A 23,303-nucleotide genomic window follows, 5' to 3' on the forward strand; every position below is an offset into this window, starting at 1 on the left:
AAGAAGTTTGCAGGTATTACGTGGCAGCAGAAAGCACAGGACCGGGTTGATTGGCGGAACATGGGAGAGGCCTTTGCCCTGCAGTGGGCGTAGACAGGCTGATGATGATGAAATGAGGTCCCCTATACCTTATTTGGCTTCATTTTCTGTTGGTTTTCTGAACATTTTGTCTATCAGTGATTATGCCTAACAAAAAAACCAGCCCTTAAATTTCCTTCTTTCGTTGATTCAAGCCTGAATGTGGAACACGCGGCTACTGACAAAGTAAAATCAGATTCTTTGACAGCGCGATTGACGCTGTGCTCACTCAGGTTCGCCATGTACACACTGTCCAAATTCATGAGAAATGATGTGAAGGACGGCAGAAGACTAGGTCAATGACCTATCCCGGCTATATGCTATTTGCTATGTGCCGATGACATTCTTGGTACTGGTCTGAGCGATCACAGATGATTGAGGATTTGGGTTTATGAAACCTCGAGAGTTGCATTTTTGTAACAGAAACTCACCGTTGATTGGTATGCACTTTTCCAAACACTCAGGGTAGTGTTCTTCTATCGTCTTCAGCATGTCAGTGACAATCTTCATAGCTGCATTGTCAGAAAGCAAAAAGTCAGAACGACGCAGCTGCCCTACACACAAAACAGTGTGGCACCGTCACACCTGGAAATGAGTCCTGCATGCAACCTGAATTTGCAATTGGTATTTAGTTGTATTTTTACATCTCATTATCTCCCAACATTGAGATCTTAACCCTCGTAAACGGAGTCTCTATTCGTGGGCAAGAAACCTAAGAACAACTGTGGCGTATTTTAATGACGTGCGAGAGGACGGCAATATGGTCACACCAAAACTAAGGTCTCGTGACTGAATTTCATGCTGTATTGCAGCGAGCATACAACCGAGCATATTATATATATGCTTCGTTTTTGCTTGACTTTTCGCATTCGTTGAGCATTATGTTCCTAATGAAGAAAAATTCCTTCGTTTTTACCGTCCACGCACTCACTAATGCTCCTTAGACAAGTTAGCACATGCCACCAGACGAAGTGAATGTGAATTTACGGTTGCAGACTGGAAATCACTGTCGGAAAAATTGATCAAGAGAAATTACAATCTAGGAGCTTTACTTCCTAATACTTGCGGCTTGGCTCTAGTTGGCTTATTGGGAAAATATAGTCGCAGCTGTGTGCACTTCATTATTGCACGTGTTTTCCTTCCCCTCTTGCTGTCATGCGCGTGTCCTTTCTGTAATGTTGACCGACACGTGATTTACTCATATACTCCCTCACTTATGGGGTTGCCAGTAAAAATAGTCAACGTATCTTCGTGACCAAGGACGCTACTAATGGCTGCTGCATTCAGAACTCGACAGTTACCGGACGAGTTCTGCGTCGACAAGAATCTAGCGATATTAGCACTAAAAGTAAGCTACGCACGCTTACGGTTATCTACACCGGCGTCTGTTCGCGCTGTGAAATGGCGCTGTTGTTTTTCCGTGCTACGCGCAGTTAAGGAAATTACGTATAATGATGTTAGGAAGCATTCTATGAACAGTCGCCCAATTCGGTCTATGTACATGTATTTTAAAGAAGAAAGCAAGAAAAACAGACATAGATGCTGCTTACCTTGCAAGCTGTACACCTGAAGCAGGCTAAACCTGTCGAAATCTAGCACCAGGTACTGGGACTCCAATTCTTTGTCCATCTAGTAGAGCAAGAATGAAGAAAAGTAAAGTCTATACCATTTGATCATTAAGCTTTCGCGAACGAGAGAGAGAGGGGGGAGGGGGGAAGCTTCTTAATGAAACATGAACCTGTGTATAGTGTATAGTGTGAAGTAGTACACTAGTAAAATACCAACACGACAGCACTTAAATTGTTTGAACGCTTGAGGTTTTAGCGCACTCTTACAAGAAAGTGCAGTGTACTTTGGTGCCTCCTCGTTGATTAAATTTAGAAGCGAAAGACTGGTGTGTATTGCCACACATACACCAGTTGCGCTCGTCTCACCTCTTGCGAGGAGGATCTCTTCAGTGACTCCAAGTACTCCAGCATGTACACGATGTGGCGCAGCACCACGGCTGGTGATATAGCTGCCACTAGTGCTGCGCCAGAAGGAAAGCCATGAGAAAACAAACTTAAAATGTTGCATTGCAGTCGTGTATAGTGAAGCTCAGTAAGGATTCTTTAGCAGCTTGCGATCTTCCTTGCTCAGTTGTTTCTCCTTCTTTGAAAAGGCTCCCAGACACAACGTACCCACGTGCGCGTACAGCGCTAAGACACAGCGATAAGTTCACTATAAAAATTTATGTGCATGCGTGGAGAATGTCTGTCCGCGTGCGATAGGAAACAGAGCTGAATGCGCGCCATGACTGCACAGTTTTCTAGGGGTTACTTGTAACGCGTTACCGCCAGCACTGCTATCATGCAATGAATGTGTCACCGTGCGATTAAGAGCATAAACTGAGTACAGCTTACATTTGATATCGACGCATGACGGAATTATCCAAATAGGGCGCCGGTCCTTGCACGGGTGGATGACAACGCCGGGAAAGTTCTCCTTTATTTCCTGCAATAGTGGACAATGTCGCTTGCACACTGGACAATTTTGCGATGTCGGAATGTTGCGTGGCTCTGAGTGCTTTGTGGGCACTTTTGCATCTGTGGCCAATCGATAGCTTGTATGGCCAAGTTTACACGAGGATTATCAATAAGTGTCTTAGTAATCTTGACAGTTATCTTGGCCCATGAACGCGAAATTAAATCCCGATCCCAGGTCAAAGTTATGACTGTTGAATCAGGAAGACATTGAGAAGTCAAGATGTGAGGCGGCTGTGAAATATATAGCAGCTATCAGTTTGATATCAGTTGTGTACGTACATCAGGTATCTTGTAGCTGTGAAGCAAGTCGTCGACACCGTTATCTTTGCGCCACTGGAGGTCCTGCGTGTGTTGAACAGAGAAAATTAGAACAAAGTAAGTAAAATTACGTTGTGCTGTATATGAGCATTTCCAAGCTCATATAATCATAATAGTTGGGGTTTAACGTCCCGAAACCACGATATGATTATGAGGGACGCCGCAGTAGAAGAAGGTTCCGAAAATTTCGACCACCTGGAGTTCTTTAACGTTTACCTAAATCTAAGTACACAGGCCTCTAGCACTTCCGCCTCCATCGAAAATGTGGCCGCCGCAGCCGGCATTCTATCCCGCGACCTTCAGGTCAGCAGTCGAGCACCATAACTACTGAACCACCGTGGCGGGTCCCAAATTCATATGGACAGCTCATTGAGCAGCACGGGAAGTTGTAGTACAAGCTGCCTACATTGGGGTCCGGCAGTATCAGCGCAGGATCACTCCTTATATTGAATCTAGTTGTTGTTCATGTTCCCAACTTTAGTCAGTTCTTCAGTGAGCAAATGATGGTGTCGCTCTATTTGGTCGTAGACACTGTTTTTGTTTTAAGAAACAAGCTACCACACAATTGCCGGATGAGCTCGTCTGTCCCTACGCTTTGCATGAATCCGTTGCTGCCGACTGTTCTTAGTGAAGTCAGGATTAAGAAATGCGCCACGAACAGAAACAAAACACAGGTTAGGAAAAGTGCGCTTCTGCTTAAAGATAAATACAAGGTATGTTGCACCAAAAAGAGGAACAATGATTAACACCTCTCACAAAGACAACGTGGCAACAGTACGCAGGCCTGAGTCAGTTACATCTACGGAACAAACAAAAATAACACTGCTATATCATCGTAGAAGGTCACGCTACTTATATGATAATGTAAGAATGTAAGTTATTACTTCAGTAGGCTTAGGAAGGGAACAAAACGCCATAGAATATAGTACACAGCGATCCTGTATAACCTTCTCCAACTCCTGCAAACAGGTGCTATTAACAAAGGATGATTAGACCAACTAAATTGAGGTACTGTAGTGAAGAAAGGAAGATGCCGTGTTTACTCGATTGTAACGCGACCACGATTGTAACGCGAGGGGTGACTTTTCATTCGGTCCAGCAAGAAAAAATAGAATTACGGTATTCAATTGCAACGCAAAAATACCAAAAATTTGAAAAAAAGCTCGCGTTACATTTGAGTAAATACGTTAGGAGAAGTCGCGAAAAAGAAAAGAAAATGAAAGCTTGTCAGCTCCGAAAAAAAAAGTACAGCTCTTTCTTTGGAGGTTGGTTGACAAGACTTTCTGAAGTGTCGACTCCTTAGATAAATATAACGGTTCTTGAGGCTCGCAATAAGAAAAGAAGGTACTACGATCACCTTCTTTTGAGGGGACGAAAGATAGGCGTGTGTGAAATAGCTCGAAAGAAAGACGAAGACAAGCAGCCACTTGATACGGTTGAGAATCTGATAAATAGTGAGAAACAGAGATAGACAAGGGAAGGCAAGGAGGCTAACTACAGTGGTCACAAATGTGCGATGGTGACGTTAGTGTGCATCGCTGATCGATCATGCTATTCAGCAATGGCGCGTAAGTAACATGCTTGTGATTCATTCTGTCCATATAGTACAGGTGTCGTCCGTCAGGCTATATAGTCCACATGGAGAGAAACGGTGTGAAAGGCATCTTCGCCAAGGGGCGTTCATAATGGATACTCGCCTTTCGGTACATGATTTCCGCCTTGGCCACGTCGAAGTCCCGCGCTGATTCAGGGGCGCCACATGCGAGGTGGGAAATCAATTAACACGTGCACCTATTGAGGTCTTGCACATGTAGATATTCTTAAGTATAGCTACGCAATCCCCCTTGCATACTGTTTGTCCGAGATAAGTTGTCCGAGATGCGCATGCGCTGGACGCTGCGATGGGCTTTACCGGTTTACCGATGCTGTCTATCTCGCTCGCTTTGAACTTTGGTAACCCTCCGAATGGAAGCCGCTGCAAACGGTACCACATTAAAATATGTCTTGTGGTCCTGTGCAAAGTCATTATTTCTTTATCACTAGTGAAGCGACGCTTCCTTAAAGATCGACCCCTAAAAATGACGCCATATACAACCGCGCATTTTTCTAGCCTGTCACCGTAAGCTGTGGGATCATGTCTGATCTGTCTGCTGCTTCAAAACAATAATGCAGCTTGTAACGTTAATGTTTTAGTACCTTTAATGCGTGGTTTAGTTCCAAATGCAAGCGTATGACTGTCGGTACTGACCTAATCTAGCCGGTAAAGCTGGTAAAGAACTGGCTTTAAAGAAAATAGGGAACGCACTGTTTCGTCATTCTTGCTTTACCACCAACAAGGCAGCATTGAAACAGCTCACGTCAACCAAGAGATGGCAGTAGATTCTCTGCGTGTACTTTATTTTTGCAGTATTCTAGACATTTTTAGATGAACAGGTGCGACCATGTAATGAGTCTTCACTGACAACACAGCTGCATCGCGTTCAGCGGCGACTTGCAGCATGCGTCTGAACGAGAGCCGACGAGCCGACAACAGGCGCGTTGCTATACGCTTAAAAATGGGTAAACTTTTATAAAAGCGGATATTCTTCTTAATTTAATAAGCAATGCTCGTTGCGGTGACCGGCAAGCTTTCAGTGGAGTTAGGTCTATTAATTATTTTTTGTTAAATCCGAACGTGGCGTTATTCAAATTTGCAAGGACAGTTTGCGCACCTAATTATAACAGTACCTGGCGCTACACTTACATTTTTCAGCTTATGTAAATTTTGCTGAACCTGCTGTAAACTTCGAGCTTTCTTTAGCAACACCGCCACCTATACCATCAGTAACACGACTGCCGACAAAGAACATACAGATGTGTTCGGAACGTCGTACAAACGCACAAAAGAAGTCTCCGAGCGAACTACAAACAACATGTTTACTGCTCGCAAGTAAATGTGTAATTCAGTCAACCAGTAGTCGTGCCTTATGCGTAGAAATATACAACAGTACCATACTTCCGCTACAGTTGCGTGCATCAGTGCCACAAAGCATGAATGTGACAAAATAAACGAAGACAAACAATACGCGTCATTAGCAACCCATTGTCTTTTAATCCGAGTTTATAGACACCGTCATACCTATGGCCAAGTGTTTTTTCGTTATGCAATCAGATTGCAACACAAAGTCGTGAGTGGCATTGCAAATAGGCTTCTTCCGCTCTCTGTGCCTTGAGGTTGTTTGTATACATTCGAAGGTGCTGAAGCATAACTAAGAGGGACGCGCAATCATCGAAGGGCTGGATCAACAATAGAGTCAAGACGAGTAACTATATATAGTTCGTGCAGTTAGATTGTTACAGCTGTTTCCAATATTGTTTCGTATGCCTCGTTGTGCTCTTGGCTGTCGTTGTAAGAGAACGCACCTCAACGTTTTTCCTCATTCGAAGGGTAATAATGTAATACTTTAGCTGGGGTGCGCAGAAAGAACTCGAAATTGCCCTTCGCGACGAGTAATTACTGCTGCGCTCAGCGTACGCAGATGTGAAATTATTTCGCACCATACATTCTCATGCGTATGTTGTAGTGACACCCTGAAACGTCTTTACCTTCTATATCATTTTTACCCCGATCCCACGACGTTATTTAGCGTTTAAGAAGCTTGCACATCACAAGTCCTATTGCGTCTAGTTCTTATGTGTAAATGGAACATTATACTTGGCAGACGCATTGGTTCGTCAAGCATGTTGCGTCGAGAAAAAGGCTCAAAAGCGCATTCTTTTTTTTAAATCTCGCAAAGCAACAACACCACTTAAAATCCATTTTCTTCTTTTTCTTCTCAGTCGATGCATTAACCCTGCCTCACCCCATCCGAAAAGCTGTTTGCACCCAACGTGGCTTTGCACTGCCTCCAGGATCGGAGGCATTGCAAGCGTTCTTCACCTCATCTGGTTTGGCACTGGTTCCATGATCGGCCCAACTTTGACCAAACGACGATGTAATGTGATGACGTCACAGTGACGTCACAAAATTTTGGCAATTCGTGACGTCATGTGGAGACGTCATCACGTGATGATTTTTTTTTTGCGTCACTCGTGTTGACGCCGACGGTCGCTTTTCGCGTTTGACGAGGCATCTAAGGCTTGCGCCTTAATAAAATATCATCAGTGTGACACGATCGTAGTAATAATATCTGGAGTTTAACATCCCAAAACCACGATATGATTATGAGAGACGCCGTGGTGGAGGGCCCCGGAAATTTCGACCACCAGGGGTTCTTTAACGTGCACCTAAATTCAAGTACACGGGCCTCAAACATTTTCGCCTCCATCGCAAATCGAGCCGCCGCGGCCGGGATTCGATCCCGCGACCTCCGGGTCAGCAGTCGAGCGCCATAACAAATAGACCACCTTGGCGGGGCTGTGACACGATCGTGTGTATGCGAATCGTTAACGTGCAGGTTCTTCTTTCGTGTAAATGAGCACTTCCGCTTTTTACGCTAGCTAAGATGACCCATTCTTAGGTGTCACTGAGGACTGCTGTACATTGCTCGCGTGCTCATACGTGACACGCGCTCGCATGCTGACACGTGATACACTCGCACTTACCTCGCAGCCAGCGCAGCAAGAATGCGTCCGTGTGCGAAGGCTTCCTGACATCTTTCACAGCATGACGAAACTGCGAAGAACAAAACAACCACCAATAGAACGACTATATAGTACAAGTTTTGTAAATAATGTGCAGTGTCATTATCGGCAAGATCAAGAGCCTGACGTCACGATTACAATAAGATGCGTATTTGGGCCGGTTGGTACATGTTCAACGATACGAGAAACAGCGCGACACACGGGACAGTGAAAGAGACGGACCAAGCGCTGACTTACAACCAAGGTTTTATTCCGTACATGGGGGTATATATAGCACATGCACCGTGAAAGGAAGGAGAGGAGAACAGTGACGTGGAACTTTGTTCACGAATTCTATGAAAGCTTCTGAAAAAAATAATAAAACCATCATCCACTAGACAGATAGGCAATTTCCCTGGTGAGGAGCGCTAACGAAGGCACGCTCACGCACATATCACCTTTTTTGTCAATGCAAAATGCCTCATAAATCTCACGTGCTCGTTGATCCCTGTATCGCCGAAGTATCTTACATTGATCGAACATTGCATGACAGCCGCATACGGAGCTGTGCGCAGCTAGGTGGCTGCCCACAGAACCCCGCATTAGATTGCGATGTTCCCTGAGGCGGTCATTAACACACCGACCAGTTTGGCCGATGTAGCAGCGACCGCATGAGAGGGGGATTTCGTACACCGCGTTATGACAGCATTCAACAAACTTTTTGGCGTGTTTCTTATCACACACGCGAGGCCCTCTGTCTTCTCTGTTCACCTTATTGCACATACCAGAGAACTTACTTTTTGCTGAAAAGACAACTCTGATGCCTGCTTTTTGTGCTACTTTTTTTAAACAATGAGACACCCTATGCAAATATGGAATTACCGCTGTTTTTGAAAGTGGGCTCTTTTCCTGACGACTAATCAGTTTTTTTGGCTGTTTTAAGCCTTCTAGAAGACCTTCGGCAATGGAACACAGTAGGTTGTCCGGGTAGCCTGCCATGCGCAGTCTGCGCACCTGTGAGTCAAAGCTAGTGCACATAGTGTGATGGCATGATCGCGTCAACGCTGCCCCTAGACAAGATTTTGCAATCGCTCGCTTGACAAATTTAGAATGCGCAGAACTGTAAGGCAACAAGCTTTTCTTTCAGCAGCGCCACCACGATTACGTGGTGGCGCTGCTGTCGTATTCCGCGTGGCCTTACTTTCAAGATACTACTGGAGCAGATTTTCTTGGTAAAAAAAAGGAAAAAGAAGGTTATTCATGTATTTACTTGTTTCACAAGACATATCGCAAGACTTGCACCCGCCGCAGTGTTCCAGAGGCTTTGGAGTGTTGCCGCTGAGAACTAAGATAGCTGGTGTTCTTTCATGTTGTGATTATCTCTAGAACTCTGAAAAGCAGACGAAGGTCTTCAGAAAACATGCCTTTGTGTTTGTGCTATTCATTCCAGTCCTATCTATTTGTTTGTTCATACGAGATAGGAATCAAGCTTATAGCCAATGACACGAGGCAACAGCATGAATACAGTGTACAGTGCACCACTTAATCGTCAATAAATTGAAAATCATTTGTAAATTGAAAACGTAGTTGGTCTCTGATTTTATTACGCCTTCAGCTGTCACGTACTGACAGTTAAAGTTAATCCGAGATCTTCATTCTCTGATAAATACATGAAAACACATCACAGAGAGAAATAGATACGCTTATATGGTCAATAATATTGGCAGAACACTAAAGAAAAATAATAAATCAAATCAGACTGATAAAATATTGCTTCAAAAATCGGTTTTCTTCAATCTCGGGTCGATTGATAAATGGAAGACAAAATCAAAGTCATCGATAAATTTTTCAAATTTGTGCCGAAACATCAGCGCCGGTTTATGCCAGAGTGACGTCATGGATTCTAAGTCCTATATATTTAAAGATAAAAATAATTGACCTGGCGCTAGCGATCAAATGCCATCAAAAAGAAGTGACATCATAGAAAGCTGGTGCGGGTATTTTGACGCGGCTTGTCCGTCGATCTATTCAACTTGCCTTTTTACTTGCTTGTGGACCGTTCTGTAACTGTGAAACTGCTCTTGCTCGTATTTCATAATGATAATTCAATAATACAGCTTTAGATATATCTCGTGTTCTATCTTATCTATCCTTTCGTACAGTTTATTTCATTTCAATTGATGTCGTAATTATTACACTATATATATAGGCTTAAAAACTATAAATAATGTCCCCTATGCTTTCCTTGGCTTAATTGTCTGTTGGTTTCATTTGGCTGTGTCTGACAGAGAAACGAGCCCCTCGTACAATTCCCTTCTTTCTTTGTGCCCGTTGAGTCTCTTTGATGGTTGTTTCTTAATTTGCTTTTTTTTTTTTGACGTCGCGGTGATTTTCGCTTGCAAGTGTGCCTGGAAACGCCACTTCTGAAATGACTGACAACGCAGGGGCGCGCAATGTAGTAATTACGATGTAAACGTGAAGAAAGTAAAGTGGACGAAAAGATAACTTGCCTCCGGCAGGGACCGAACCTGCGACCTTCGAATAACGCGTCCGATGCTCTGCCACTGAGCTACGGCGGCGTTCGCTTCCTGAGGTATATATGTGCTTTTCGTCCACTTCCTTCACATTTACGTCATAATTACTACAAATAACATCCCCTATACTTTCCTTGGCTTTGTTGTCTGTTAGTTCTAATCTGCCATATCGTATAGGGACATGTTATACAGCAAGGTGCATTGTTACTTGCAGATTTTTTTTTCCTTTTTTTTTTTGCGGTGCAGACTTGCCCTGGATGCGTAATTCTTGGTGTGCCCGTGCGTATTGTGTACTTGCCGCAAGGCCTGTGTCGCGTACTAAATGAAGCTGCGTTTCGTGGCATCTGTTGACGCGTATCAGATAATCATAGATTGCACGTTAAAGAACCCCAGGTGGTCGAAATTTCCGGAGCCCTCCACTACGGCGTCTCTCATAATCAAATCATGGTTTTGGGACGTAAAATCCCACATATTATTATTCATCATAGATTTTCGGACGCGTTCTTTTTTTTTTTTTTTTCGTGTTCTAGGTCACTACCGGAATGCAGCGTTCAGAAGCGGACGCTTGCTCCTCGTTGCGGCTGCGGGGCTGCAAAAACATTGGGAGCTCTTCGTCTACCGGGAAAATGGGGACAAGCGAAGCTTGGCGTGGGCGTGCCTGACTTACTGTTTTTTTTTTTTTTTTTAAACAGCGAAGCGCTTTCAGCAAGCCGTAATTTGTGCGGCCTATCAGAAAACTATCATCATCATCGTGAACGGGTATGTGCCAAAGAAATTTGGCAAATCCCACTACTCACCACTAATTCACTAATAGAGAGGGAGAGAAAGCTATAGAAATAAAGAGAGAGAGAGAAAAAATATAGGGAAATAATGGGAATAGAGACATAAAATGATAGAAAGACACAGAAATATATAGAAAGAGATAGAAATAGGAAGAAAAAGAAACACAGAAAGAGAGAGAAAGAGAGAGAGAAAAACGCAGAGATAAAGAAAGGGTCGTTCTATGAGAGGTGCTAGCCTTCAGTTCTGGAGTTTGGAGATCCGTGTCGTGACTAACCTAGCTAAAGAGCAGCAACAACTTAGAAGCAATCAGATTAGACTTCAGAATCGTCCAGCGTCGCTGTTTCAAGCCTTGCGCGACTTAGTTCAAGCTTCGCCAATTTTTTTTTCTTTCTTTCTCTCTGTCGCCTTGTGCAATGCTCCCTTCTAACTGTTTCCTTCCTCCATTGCGGGGAATTGGACCCTCAGCCACGTGCTTAGGAGCGCGCAACAATTCTGTTGCTACAGGCAACAACAACGGTCATGCGCGAAACAATGAAATGTAACAATGAACCGTGGCAACGGGAATTGACAAGTCACCTCGATCAAAGGTCAGATTTCCACATCAGAAACGGCTGGTCGTCGACAAGCTCCCGATCGAGATATTATCACCATCATCAGTTATTGGAAAACGGCGCATACATATACGCAAGTGACCGGCGCACTTTCGCATTTCCGTATAACGCTCGCCGGTGCCGTGTTTTGTCGCGAAATGTGCCCTCCGCCGCCGCCGCTGAAACCTGTAATTCATAGAAGCTTCGGTTAATATCCACACACCTTTTCGAGGGCCTCCTGCTGACGCTCGCTCAAGTCCCCGAGGTAGCCGCTCATGGTCGGTGTATATACCTTCGCTCTCGACGTCGCCGCCGACGCTAGCATCCAACGTTATTGCCCGGGACTCGCGAGCGGTCTATACCTCCTCGGTCTGTCTCGTTCGGGGAGTCGCGCGTACGTGCGCTGAGGTCGCCCGGCCGTTGAGTGACGTCACGCCGTTTACGCCGCCGCGGCCGCCGCAGGCGCCGCTTGATTGGCCAGTGGCAGCACCGGCAAGATTGAAATCGAAGGGCCCCTTGTTTTGCTGGCACTCCATTTCACTTTTCATTCTCTTCACCCTTCGCACCTATATAGAGGCGTCGTGTTTGTAAACGAGAAACCAATGACGTCAATAGTGTGCAGACTCGCTTGGGCCAACAAGAGCTTTACAGACGTGCGACTTTAAGAACATTAAAATTTTTGTTAAAGACAACGACACTGTCGGCCGCTGTATACGAATTTTATGTTCGCATAATTTTGACGTATCTGCGTGTATGTCATTATTGGTTACTTTGCGTTGACTGTTGTGTCTATACGTGATAATTGATCTACATCATATAGCCTACGTACCACCCAGTGAATACAAAACTTCTTACTAGGTGACATTATTAACGCTATTTTTGAAACTTTACATCGCAGTATCATGGTGTTCTTCAAACTGTATATTCTACGTGCCCCGTATATACTTTTTTTTCTGGTGCTACTGTAAGAACGCTTTTTAACATGGTCTTTTTAAACATTCTGGGGTTAGTGCGGGGACGTTGCTTTTTGCGTAATTTGAAGCCCTGTATGTCGTACGCTCGGTACATTCGAGAGCTGAGGAGAAGCCAGCGCCTCATTTGTGCGCCAACGTTCAGGCTACCATGTCCAGTATATATCATTAATGTTTGCATCTCCATTAACCCTATAGTACGCTCTGCGTAATCACGAAGCGCCATGACATAAAAGAGCTGTATTCATCTGGAAGCGACGGCGACGTGAAGAGACGCATCTCTGTTCAACTTCGCAAAACGTTTTGTTGGGCTAGTTGCTTCATGACTTCTTCAAGAAAAATTGTAGTTTGATACAACACGAGGACAGGCAGCACCAGTCCCGTATACCTGAGTGCCCTTGTGTTGTTTTGCGCTACAATTTTTCTTCAAGAACTCTGTTCGACGCTTGCCTAGCAAACAAACGCCGGTGAAGGGCCAATGCAAGCGTAGTAACAAATAAGACCAAAGCAGCTGTTGACAGAGGCGAGCGCCACTTGACGTTCAAAACAGCGTGCCACTTTCTTGATCTCAGCGCAGTACGGTATCAGCTGTCGCTATATCTCGCCGCACACTCGAACTTCTTATGTCCAGCAGTGCATCCCCACAGCCTGGCTCGTAGCCTCTCTTTCTATGCATCCCCTCTCTCTCTCTCTCTGTTCCAAGTATAGAAGCGCTCTGCGAGACGAAATGTCACGCTGGAAGACTATAACCTCGGCATACTTTTGCATATTTAGGGCTCGCGTGGGTATCGACACGTCTTAGGTAAACAACGCCTGAAAGTAATTTCGCCTTTCCCTATAATATTTACCACTTGTGAGATTACGGAAGGAAGGAAGGAAGGAAGGAAGGAAGGAAGGAAGGAAGGAAGGAAGGAAGGAAGGAAGGAAGGAAGGAAGGAAGGAAGGAAGGAAGGAAGGAAGGAAGGAAGGAAGGAAGGAAGGAAGGAAAATAGAACGGCAGAAGGCTGGGAGGTTAACCAGGAAAGCTTCCAGTTGACTACCCTACATGGGGGATTAGGGAAGGGGAGTCCGAAGATGAGAAAAAGAGAGAGGAGGGCAGGGGAAGAGAAGGCAGTAAATTCAGTGACGCGTGCGGGACTGCACAAGTCAGAGGCTTCTTCGGGTAAACGTGCAGCGCGGCACAGAAAAAGGACGAAGCGCTGCACGTTTACCCGATGATGTTAATATATCAACTCGCCCAGATCGCCGTATTAAGTCAGAGGCATTCGCACAAGCCCGTCGTCCTCCAGAAGCACAAGAGTGCCTTCTCTGCCTTGTGGGCCTACGAGAGACGGGGACGGTGTCCTAGTAGCAGCTGTACGGAAAGTGGCAGGTCGTCCGGTCGCCGCAGCGCGCTAAAAAGGACTTTTCTCTCCTAGGCAAATCGAGGACAATGGTGATGATGATGATGGTGACCTTTATAAATGGCTCACACCCACTCTGGGGGATTGGCCAAGAAACGGATAATTTATAGGTAAAAGTGGTCACATGTGAAAATGAATTATAGAAGGTTAGAATATATTATTAATGCTAATTAAAAAAATCCGAATCAAAATCGCCCTGATTCAATTAAGGACAATGGAATAGCACGAGGTTATTGTTTTCTTCGGCACCGCAAAAATTGCAGTGCGGCTTGAGATTACTGATATCTCAAGTAACATATTGCTACATGTAGGCTGCCGGAATCCATATTGTCGACGCGCGTGTGCGCTCGACGAAGAGGACGAAGGTCGCTAGCTGCTCGAGCTCGGAGCCGGATTGCTCAGTGCTGCAGCCATTCTTGCAAATATATCTTGTGAATAGCGACTTGTAAAAGCGACTGTCACTCACGTAACATATTTGGTGGAGGTGCTGGGTTTCCTTGTCGCCCACCCGATACCACAAGCCTCGAAGCCTCACCTTCGGACCGATCTCATAGCTCGTTCGTACTCCAGAATGGTACGCTATACCGCCACAACTTTCATCCAGACGGACCATCCCTGCTGCTTGTTGTACCCAAACACCTCCGCTCCGCTGTACTCCACGAACTTCACGACGTTCCAACTGCCGGTCACCTTGGTGTGTCCCGCACATACAACCGAATCCGCCGTCGCTTCTATTGGCCAGGTATCGCACGCTCCGTCAGACGATACGTCGCGGCGTGTGAGAAATGTCAACGCCGCAAAACACCATCGACGCTTCCGGCTGGGTGCCTTCAACCCCTCGACATTTCGTCCGAACCCTTCTTTCGCGTCGGCTTGGACCTACTCGGCCCTTTTCCCCTGTCTTCTGCTGGCAACAGGTGGATAGCTGTGGCCACAGACTACGCCACACGCTACGCCATCACTAGAGCTCTTCCAACAAGCTGCGCCACAGATGTCGCCGATTTCCTTCTGCGCGACGTGATCTTGCAACACGGTGCTCCACGCCAGCTGCTCACGGACCGTGGCCGCACATTTCTATCGAGAGTCATAGCGGACATCCTGCGTTCATGTGAAACGCGGCATAAGCTCACTATGTCGTACCATCCGCAAACGAATGGCCTCACGGAGCGTCTGAACCGAACCCTAACCGACATGCTTTCCTCATGTTTCCTCAGACCACTCCGACTGGGACCTTGCTCTACCGTACGTGACATTTGCCTACAACTCCTCGCGCCATGACACGGCTGGTCACTCCCCATTTTTCCTGCTGTTCGGCCGCGAACCCACATTGCCCCTTGATACAGTCATTCCGTTGCCAGCAGCTCCGACCACTGAATACGCCCTGGACGCTATCAGCCGGGCCGCTCATGCACGCGAAGCCGCTCGTACTCGCCTTCTGACCTCCCAAGAGAACCAACGCCGTCGGTATGATCAACGACACCGCGACGTACACTTTTCGCCCGGTTCTTTGGTTCTGCTGTGGTCTCCGACCCGGCACGTTGGCCTGTCCGACAAACTGCTCTCTCGGTACACAGGGCCATACCGAGTGCTTCGTGCGGTGACTCCCGTCACCTGTGAAATCGCTCCTGCTGACTCGTCGTCTTCATCCACCCCGCATGCCAGCGACATCGTACACGTCGCACGCCTGAAGCAGTACCACTCGCCCAATGACGTTGACGTCTAGATGCGCCGAGACGGCGCCTTTGGGCCGGGGGTTATGCTACATGTAGGCTGCCGGAATCCATATTGTCGACACGCGTGTGCGCTCGACGAAGAGGACGAAGGTCGCTAGCTGCTCGAGCTCGGAGCCGGATTGCTCAGTGCTGCAGCCATTCTTGCAAATATATCTTGTGAATAGCGACTTGTAAAAGCGACTGTCACTCACGTAACAATATTATACGTGACCTGTATGTATCCTGAATTGCGCCATGTGGTATAGTTTCTGATATTTAGTCACTTAGTTGTGACTGTAACTGGCATCCCCCGCGCCCCCTTTTTTTTAAAGAGCGGAGATCTTTAAGCTTTTCGTTGCGCCGGGTAGTGCGCATAGAAACTATCATCATCGTGAATCGGCTCGCGCCCTCTTCTTCCTCTAAGTCCTCCTCTTCTTCTTCTGCTTCTCTCCCAAAACACGTGCGCCGATTTCTCCGGCGTGGAATGAAAGAGAGAAATTCTTGGCAAAAAAGTAATTCCCCGTGATGCGGCGGGATTCGAACCCGCGTACCCACGATCCGAAGGCGAGCGTCCTAACCACTCGGTTATCCAGGCACGCTAGCAGAGCATAGCCTAGCCTTGTATAGTATAGCAAGCTGGTGGGAAAGGGAAGTGAGAGTGAGAAGTAGGGAAAGGGTGTGGGAAGAAAGTGAAGCATAGCATTGAAAGAAAGAGAAAGAGAGAAATGGAGAGAAAGAAAGGGAAGAAAGAGAGAAAGAGAGAGTGAGAGAGAGAGAAATAAAGAGAGAGAGAGAGTGAAAGAGCTATAAATAAAAAGGAAGCGAGAAATAGAAAGAAAGAAGGGCAAGAAAGAGAAAGATAGAAAGAGCGAAAAACACAAAGAAATACATAGAGACAGAAAGAAAGAAATGGAAATAAACAAAGACAAAAAAGACAGAAAAAATCACAGCATATCCACGGAGTGAATGATGATGAGTGGGCGAAGCTGCGGAGGTTCATCGGTAAACCGTGAATCTTCCGTGAATTCTGCCCAGTACATCATCACCGACGTGAGATCGGGCGCGTTTATACTAAAGGTTCGATGAGTTATGACGACTTGCAGCTCACTTTAATTTGACATGTACGCTGTGAATTTTCATTGTTTAGAAAACCATTGCTTTAGAAAACACCTTGCGTCTTTCGTTAAGCAGCTGGCGTCTTTTTCGTTTTGCTTTAGAAACATCTGGCGTTCTTTCGTTTTGTTTTTACAAAACATCTGGCGTCTTTCGTTGGTTTATTTCATCAATCAACGGCGTTTTGAACAAAATTTTTATTGTTTAATCACGCACAGGAGAAATCTCACCAGGCACTACCTTGGAGGTAAACAATGGCTGCTAATGGGAATGAGAGACAGAAGAAGTCGGCTTTTAGCTAACACTTACACTTCTACAGAGACAGAAGAATTCGGCTTTTAGTTAACGCGCACGCTGCGAATTTTTTATTGTTCAACAACGCACAGGAGAAATCTCCCACCGGCACCACCTTGGAGGTCAAAGGGTAAGACTTGTTACTCACTACTACGAGCACGACGAGGGACGAACCGGTGCCGCCTTAAGGAGCTTCGCCCCTAAAACTGAGAGATGCGAGGGAAAGAGAAAGAAAGAGAAAAATAAAGAGAAACAAAGAAGGCCGCCCAGCTCAGCACTTCATTCAGGCTTGGCCGCGCTAGTGGGAAGCTACCTTAAATTTCTTTTTTTGCTTCTGCTTACTTACAAATATATATGTGCAAGCGCTGTGCAACGTCATCGTACTTTATCAGTTGGTCTACAAGTCGCCGTTTTCGCCGTCTGTCAAAAGACATAACTAACGGTTGGCGGCTCCCAGCATTTTCATGCACGCTGAAAAACTATTAAATACCCTATAGAACTAGTAAGGTTGCCTATGTTGGCGGAATGTTTCGGGACAGGCGCAGTGCGGCATTCCTATTGCCGAAATGTTTCCAAGAAGTATGTTTTAACAAGACTGTTTGTTGGCCTAGTTGGTACTTGCTTAGTGACATCTTTTAGCCGCGAAAGAGCACATACACAAAGGTCGTTGTGTGTTTCTTTCTTTTGTGTTGTGCTCTTTCGCGGCTAAAAGATGTCACTTTCCAAGAAGACGGCGCTGGATCCCTTCCTGGCCTTGGTGTTCGTCGTGCCAACCGTCTGTTGAGATCAAAACGTTCAAGGTGGCGCTGTACTTTCCGACGAGAAGTTACGCGAGCCTCTTTCATTGATGGGTATTGCTGGTTGCGCGATAACACCACCTCATTGTTCCTGTGACTCAATCGTTGGTTGGTTGGTTGTTCCTCAGTAACCTGGCGCAACTCACCGCGGGGGATCGGCCATGAAACTGACGGTACCTTGAAAGAGCGGTTGCTTGGGCTAGTTGGTGATTTAGCGTCAACATTTTTGCAGCGCTTGTGTTGTGTACTCTCTCCGCCCTCGTTCTTTTTTGCGCTGTGCAAATATGTCAATGACGGTACCTTGTTCTAGAAATTAAACTGGTCGCTTTATATCACTATCAGTGGCGTAGCCGCGGGAGGGGGGCAGGGATTTTCCCCGGCATTTTTTTTTAATTTTGCGCGTGTATATATACAGGCACACATACAAACACATGTACGAACGTAGGAAAGTATGGTCAGACTCTCCTCCCCCCCCCCCCACCCCTCTCCTAAAGAAATTTCTGGCTACCTCCCTGACAACCATCATCTTCATCTTCGTAGTCATTAACTTGTAGGTAACATAATTTTCTTTTCTGTACATAAGTCTGAAGATGGAGAAGAATCCCTAACACACATCGCTGTAAAATAACCAGAATGACGAGGTAAACGTCCTTTATTTGCTCTGTGATCGTAAGTTTGTGAGGGAAGTGAACAGGCCGTGAAGAAAGTGAGGGAAGGTATCACTATAGCGAGGGGATGGGCGGGCGCGCGGATGTTCATACAGGCCACGTTTCGACGCAGTGACTTGCGCTCAGTGAGTACCGTCCGGCATGTGTACGTTCACCTCGTAGGCCAAAGTCTTGCTGGTGAACCAGCTGTGGGTGTTGTCGAACTCTAGCACATCTGCGTCCAAGAGAGCGAAAGAAACAGTGAGGACAGGATTCGTGATTACGAAACGGCGCCACGAAATAGGACAAAATCACTTAGGAACACACAAAACGCAACGATAGGACGATATTACAAGGGTAGGACGCTGCAGCCAGAAATGCGCCTGCTCCCTTCCTGGACGTCCTGTGTACGGCATCGTCTTTCCTTGATCCTCCGGGAAGCGCGTCAGGCTTAGGACGTATATACGAATAAGAATTCGTCCATGTCTGTCTTTCCCTCTGTAACATTTCAGAGCAACTGTCTAGAATAATGCGCCTCGCGTTCACAGCTCCGAGTTTCAGATTATGAATCTGTATTTCACTGTATACGCATGCCTTCGACTTCTTTTTGAGCAGTAGAGTTTTGGCCTTGTCTGTTCTTAAGAGAGGATATGGGGCGGCTTGTCTAATCAAAATAAGACTAAGAGGAGGGCACGGGTTAGGCAATAATTATTGTTGGTGTTTTACGTACCAAAAGCCATGATATGATTATGAGAGATGCCGTAGTGGAGGGCTCCGGAAATTTCGACCACCTGGGTGGCTTTAACAGGCACCTAAATCTAAGTACACGGGCCCTTGTCACTTCGCCTCCATCGAAATGCGACCGAAGCAGCCAAGATCGAACCCGCGTCTTTCGGGTCAGTGACCGTACACAGCAGCGCGGTTGTTTTGCGGGTTAAAATGAAGGCTGCGACTCCTAGTGTCGCTAGGCGGGTTTATATTGTTATAAAGTACTAAGTAGGTGCATCACTGGGAGCCCTGTGAGCGGGAAAAGCACGTCTTTAGGCTGTGAGGTATGCAGACTCGGCTGAGTACATCCGTCACTTTTCAAGCCGTAAACGAGTACGTTTTCAACGTCGATATCTAGCTTTTCATCGTACGCTTGGCGAGAACTTTCCCCATACTAGTCGTATACGACTGGGCCGCTCGCACGGCCAAATAGCGGAGCCGCGTATTTCTGTGACCTTCGCTATCGACCCTGTTTGTTTGTTTGTCTTTTATTCATGTTTATGACCGTAACTACGCAGCTAGCTCTAAGATTACTTCGTAAAGGATAGATCCCCCGCTCCGACTTTCAAGGTGTTTGCCTTGGACACGACGAAGAGATTGCGAAGACACGTACGTAGCTCTTCTTCAACAACAACAAAAGAAAAAGAAAAACGACAAATAAAAACGCGACAGTGGTCGTTAACTGCCGCGACTGCCAGCAAGCCACTATCACCCAACAACTCGACATCTGTTCAGAATTTTTTTGGAAATCGCATAGTAGCAAGACTTCGCGTAACTTCGCAGACCATTTATTGCAGCGCATTATTTCGACCACCGTCGGTCGCATTCACGGTTGGTGACCGCGCCTGCTGTGGGGCTTTGTTGCCGTCGCTGTGGTGGCCCTCGACGTTAAAACTGCACCGATCCAGTTAGCTTTTACTCTTTCATTTAGCTTAGCATGCACATAGTAACAGTGAAAAACCACTCACTCTTTGCTACCTAAGCAGCAATAGTACGCGCATCCGATGTCACAACGGTGCAATGACTGCGGCGAAAGTTGACCTTACCTTCTTTGTGCAATCTACGTTTTCATCTTTCACTAAAAACCGTCGCCCCGCGAAGGGCACGCCACCCTTGAATAACAACGATCGCGCGGACCGGTTTCCATTTGCTCCGGAGATACATATTGACCTGGGTAAACAAACAAACAAACAAAAAAAGAGAGACGATAACAAGGACTGCCGACGTAGTGCTTGTCACAGTGAGAATGTGGCGTGAGTTTCTTGATCCGTAAAGCTTTAGCTTCACTGAAATCTTCGAATGCAGGGCTTCGTCTTTTTCCTAGTCACCCGCTACGGTAGTCTAGTGGTTATGGTACTGACTGCTGACCCGAAGGTCGCGGGATCGAATCCAGGCCGTGGCGGCCGCATTTTCGGTGTGGAAGCGAAAATGTTTGAGGTCCGTGTACTTAGATTTAGGTTGCACGTTACAGAACCCCAGGCGGTCGAAATTTCCGGAGCCCTCCAATACGGCGTCCCTCGTAATCATATCGTGGTATTGGGACGCAAAACTCCAATTATTATTTTTTTCCTTGTCATCTTTCAGTTATTTGTTTGGTGTTAAATTTTCGAAAGTTGCGAGAGAGACTATGATAGATCCCAATGAACGGCTGCCCATGCATTTTTGATTATATATATATATATATATATATATATATATATATATATATATATATATATATATATATATATATATATATATATATATATATATATATATATATATATATATATATGTGTGTGTGTGTGTGTGTGTGTGTGTGTGTGTGTGTGTGTGTGTGTGTGTGTGTGTGTGTGTGTGTGTGTGTGTGTGTGTTTAGGGGTAAAAAAATCACCGCCTGAGCACTCCGTACAGATGCTTAACCAGCGAAGCTGAAACGTGCAGCCCCGGTGTTGATCACTGGGTTCATCCCGACGGTTCATTAAAGTTGTAGGACCGCCGTCAAAACCGGACGCACGGTTCTCTTTTTTGTTTACTTGGTGCGGCCAACTTGGGGGGTCACGCCGGCGGGGTGCTTCGAAGTGCCTGTGCATCGCCCCAAAAAGTACTTAAGACTCCGGAGATGGGTGAGCCCATCGGATTCCTTGTCGCGGCCAGGACAAAGGTGCCCGGCCCCGCTCGCGGGCGGCGGCAGGAAGGATTGGAAACGTTGTCGTAATGACCTCCCTGTTTGCTCAGCGATGCCTTTTTGGCGACGTATGAATGGGCCGCCTCCGGGCCCACCGTTTGCCGTTCGCGCGCTTCGCCGGCGCCACCCATGAAGGTAGCAGACCAAGCGGCCTGCTTTTTGTGCATCGCGCGGCCGCCGGAGGCTTTCAGGTGTCTCTAACGGCGGACAGGCCCTTGACACTCGGAGACGTGATCGACGAGGAGCGGGCCCACGTCGTGGGGCATCGAGCGCTCGGTCGGCACCTTTGACAATTGTTTGTGCGCTCGCCCCCTTCGGCGTGGCATCCATTTCCACACTTTGCTTACAGTCTGGTTCGGCAGACTAGCTGGAGCGGGAACTGAGGTAAAGAGCTTGTAAGTGGTGTCGCGTGTAACGTTGTGCGCGGAGGGGGGAGAAGCTAAGTGGCCCGAGGGTGGTCGAAGTGTAGTGTCCCTTCGGCAAATGTGTTTGACATACCACCAGGGTCGTTTTTCTCAGGCACGTTTTTTCTTTTCTTTTCTCGTCACTGCACGCGTACACTCAACTCTAGACACGTGTAGCGTCAGCTGAGCCTGCCCTGGCCACAACAACTTTAGTTTACGTTGTTTTTATTTGCCTCTTGTTTGTGTGTTGCTCGGGGCGAGGGGCATGAGCCCGCATAGGTGTAAGGAGGTGGTGACCTTGTCGCGAGTTTGTTGATTTGCTGCATGCACCGCCCAATTACAGGGCAAACAGGTGGCTATTCGCCGACAGTAATGTAAAGGCGGAGCATCAGGGTAATAAAAAGCTGCCCCGGTGCTCCGTCTGGTGTTCTGAACCGGGCTTAAGGTGTTCGGCACCGTCGGCTCTGCCGAATTCGTAGGGTCGCCCTACAGACGGTTCATTTCCAGTACTTCTTTTTCTTTATTTCTTTGTAACATTTATGCTTGTAACTCTTCTTGTAAGTCTGTAAATATAAGTTGTCTTGATTTTCCTCTAAACTTCTCCAGCGTATCTCATTCTTCAAGCGACCAGCGAATCCAACGTTAATTTCTCCCACTTCGTTTATACCACCTCGGGTGGTGCGCCTCGGGCGCCGAGTGTGGAGCGTTGTTTTTTTTTCTTCAAACTTAATTTCACCTCCCACTTCGTTTATATCACCTCGAGTGGTGCGTCTCGGGCGCCGAGTGTGGAGTGTGGTTTCTCATCTTCAAAAGAACCTGAACTTTACTAAAGTTTTGGCAAATTATTGATTACGTGTGCGCAGTATTCTTAATAGGTGTTTGCCACCCGTGTGTTCCCTTCTTCATTTTTAGCGGACCCGTATGATTTGCCCAAATTCTTTGGCACATACGCGCTAGGAGTTTTTGCGCACACTGGACGGACGAACTTTAGCTTCGCCTAACCACGTACAGCTTCAGTGTAAAGGATGGATGGGCAAAGATAGCAAGCAAGTTAGCATGCTTGTGCAAGTATCCAGTTTGCCATCCTGCACAAAAAGAGGTTTATAAACACAAAAAAAGGGGGAAAAAAGGAATAAGAAATAGAAGTGTGCTCCAGTGTAAGAATTTTACCGGGCCTTTCGCTAACGCTAGGAAGAGCACAGGCCTCCTTTCCCTTGGTCGTAGGAGCACAGGTGCTCCTTTCCCTTGGTCGTTCGGTTTATTACATTGACCTTGTGCGACGATTGCGCACTATAGTTAATTACACAGTCAGGCGTCGTATAGCGTCGTTGCTGTAAGCTAATGTGCAGCACTTTCAACGCTTCGTGTGCTGGTATGACCCAATTTTGATTAAATCGCGTTTTCTTGTTTCTTTATAACTGCTAGATGATGCAATTGACTGGTGGCATTTGCTTTCCCTAAACACCTATGGCGCCTCGTGCTTGTTTCAATCCACCGTCGCCAATATGATGGGCAAACGAGTGTTTGCAATTCGTGCGACTTTATGTATCCCGTCTGTTCCCGATAAATGGACGAATTAACATAAGAGACTGTCGTT

At 46.4% G+C, this 23,303-nt stretch overlaps 1 protein-coding gene and 1 long non-coding RNA gene across 2 annotated transcripts in view; both read right to left on the reverse strand.

The window, feature by feature from the left end:
- LOC119397613 (uncharacterized) overlaps nucleotides 1–23,303 on the reverse strand; it is a 124,568-nt gene that overhangs the window by 12,140 nt on the left and 89,125 nt on the right. The window contains exons 30-35 of the mRNA XM_049416613.1: nucleotides 18,544–18,602; nucleotides 2,883–2,945; nucleotides 2,481–2,571; nucleotides 2,013–2,107; nucleotides 1,629–1,707; nucleotides 510–590 (exon numbers count right to left, since the gene is read on the reverse strand). Of these exons, the coding sequence (XP_049272570.1) occupies nucleotides 510–590; nucleotides 1,629–1,707; nucleotides 2,013–2,107; nucleotides 2,481–2,571; nucleotides 2,883–2,945; nucleotides 18,544–18,602 (468 nt within the window). The remainder of the gene's footprint in view (nucleotides 1–509; nucleotides 591–1,628; nucleotides 1,708–2,012; nucleotides 2,108–2,480; nucleotides 2,572–2,882; nucleotides 2,946–18,543; nucleotides 18,603–23,303) is intronic.
- On the reverse strand, nucleotides 4,618–11,812 carry LOC125759039 (uncharacterized). Its single transcript, XR_007416636.1, has 3 exons — nucleotides 11,654–11,812; nucleotides 7,506–7,575; nucleotides 4,618–4,662 (listed from the first exon to the last, which is right to left on the reverse strand). It is a non-coding gene; the product is annotated as an uncharacterized LOC125759039 (long non-coding RNA).

Source organism: Rhipicephalus sanguineus, chromosome 6 (genome assembly GCF_013339695.2).
Source record: "Rhipicephalus sanguineus isolate Rsan-2018 chromosome 6, BIME_Rsan_1.4, whole genome shotgun sequence".
Lineage (NCBI taxonomy): Eukaryota > Metazoa > Arthropoda > Arachnida > Ixodida > Ixodidae > Rhipicephalus > Rhipicephalus sanguineus.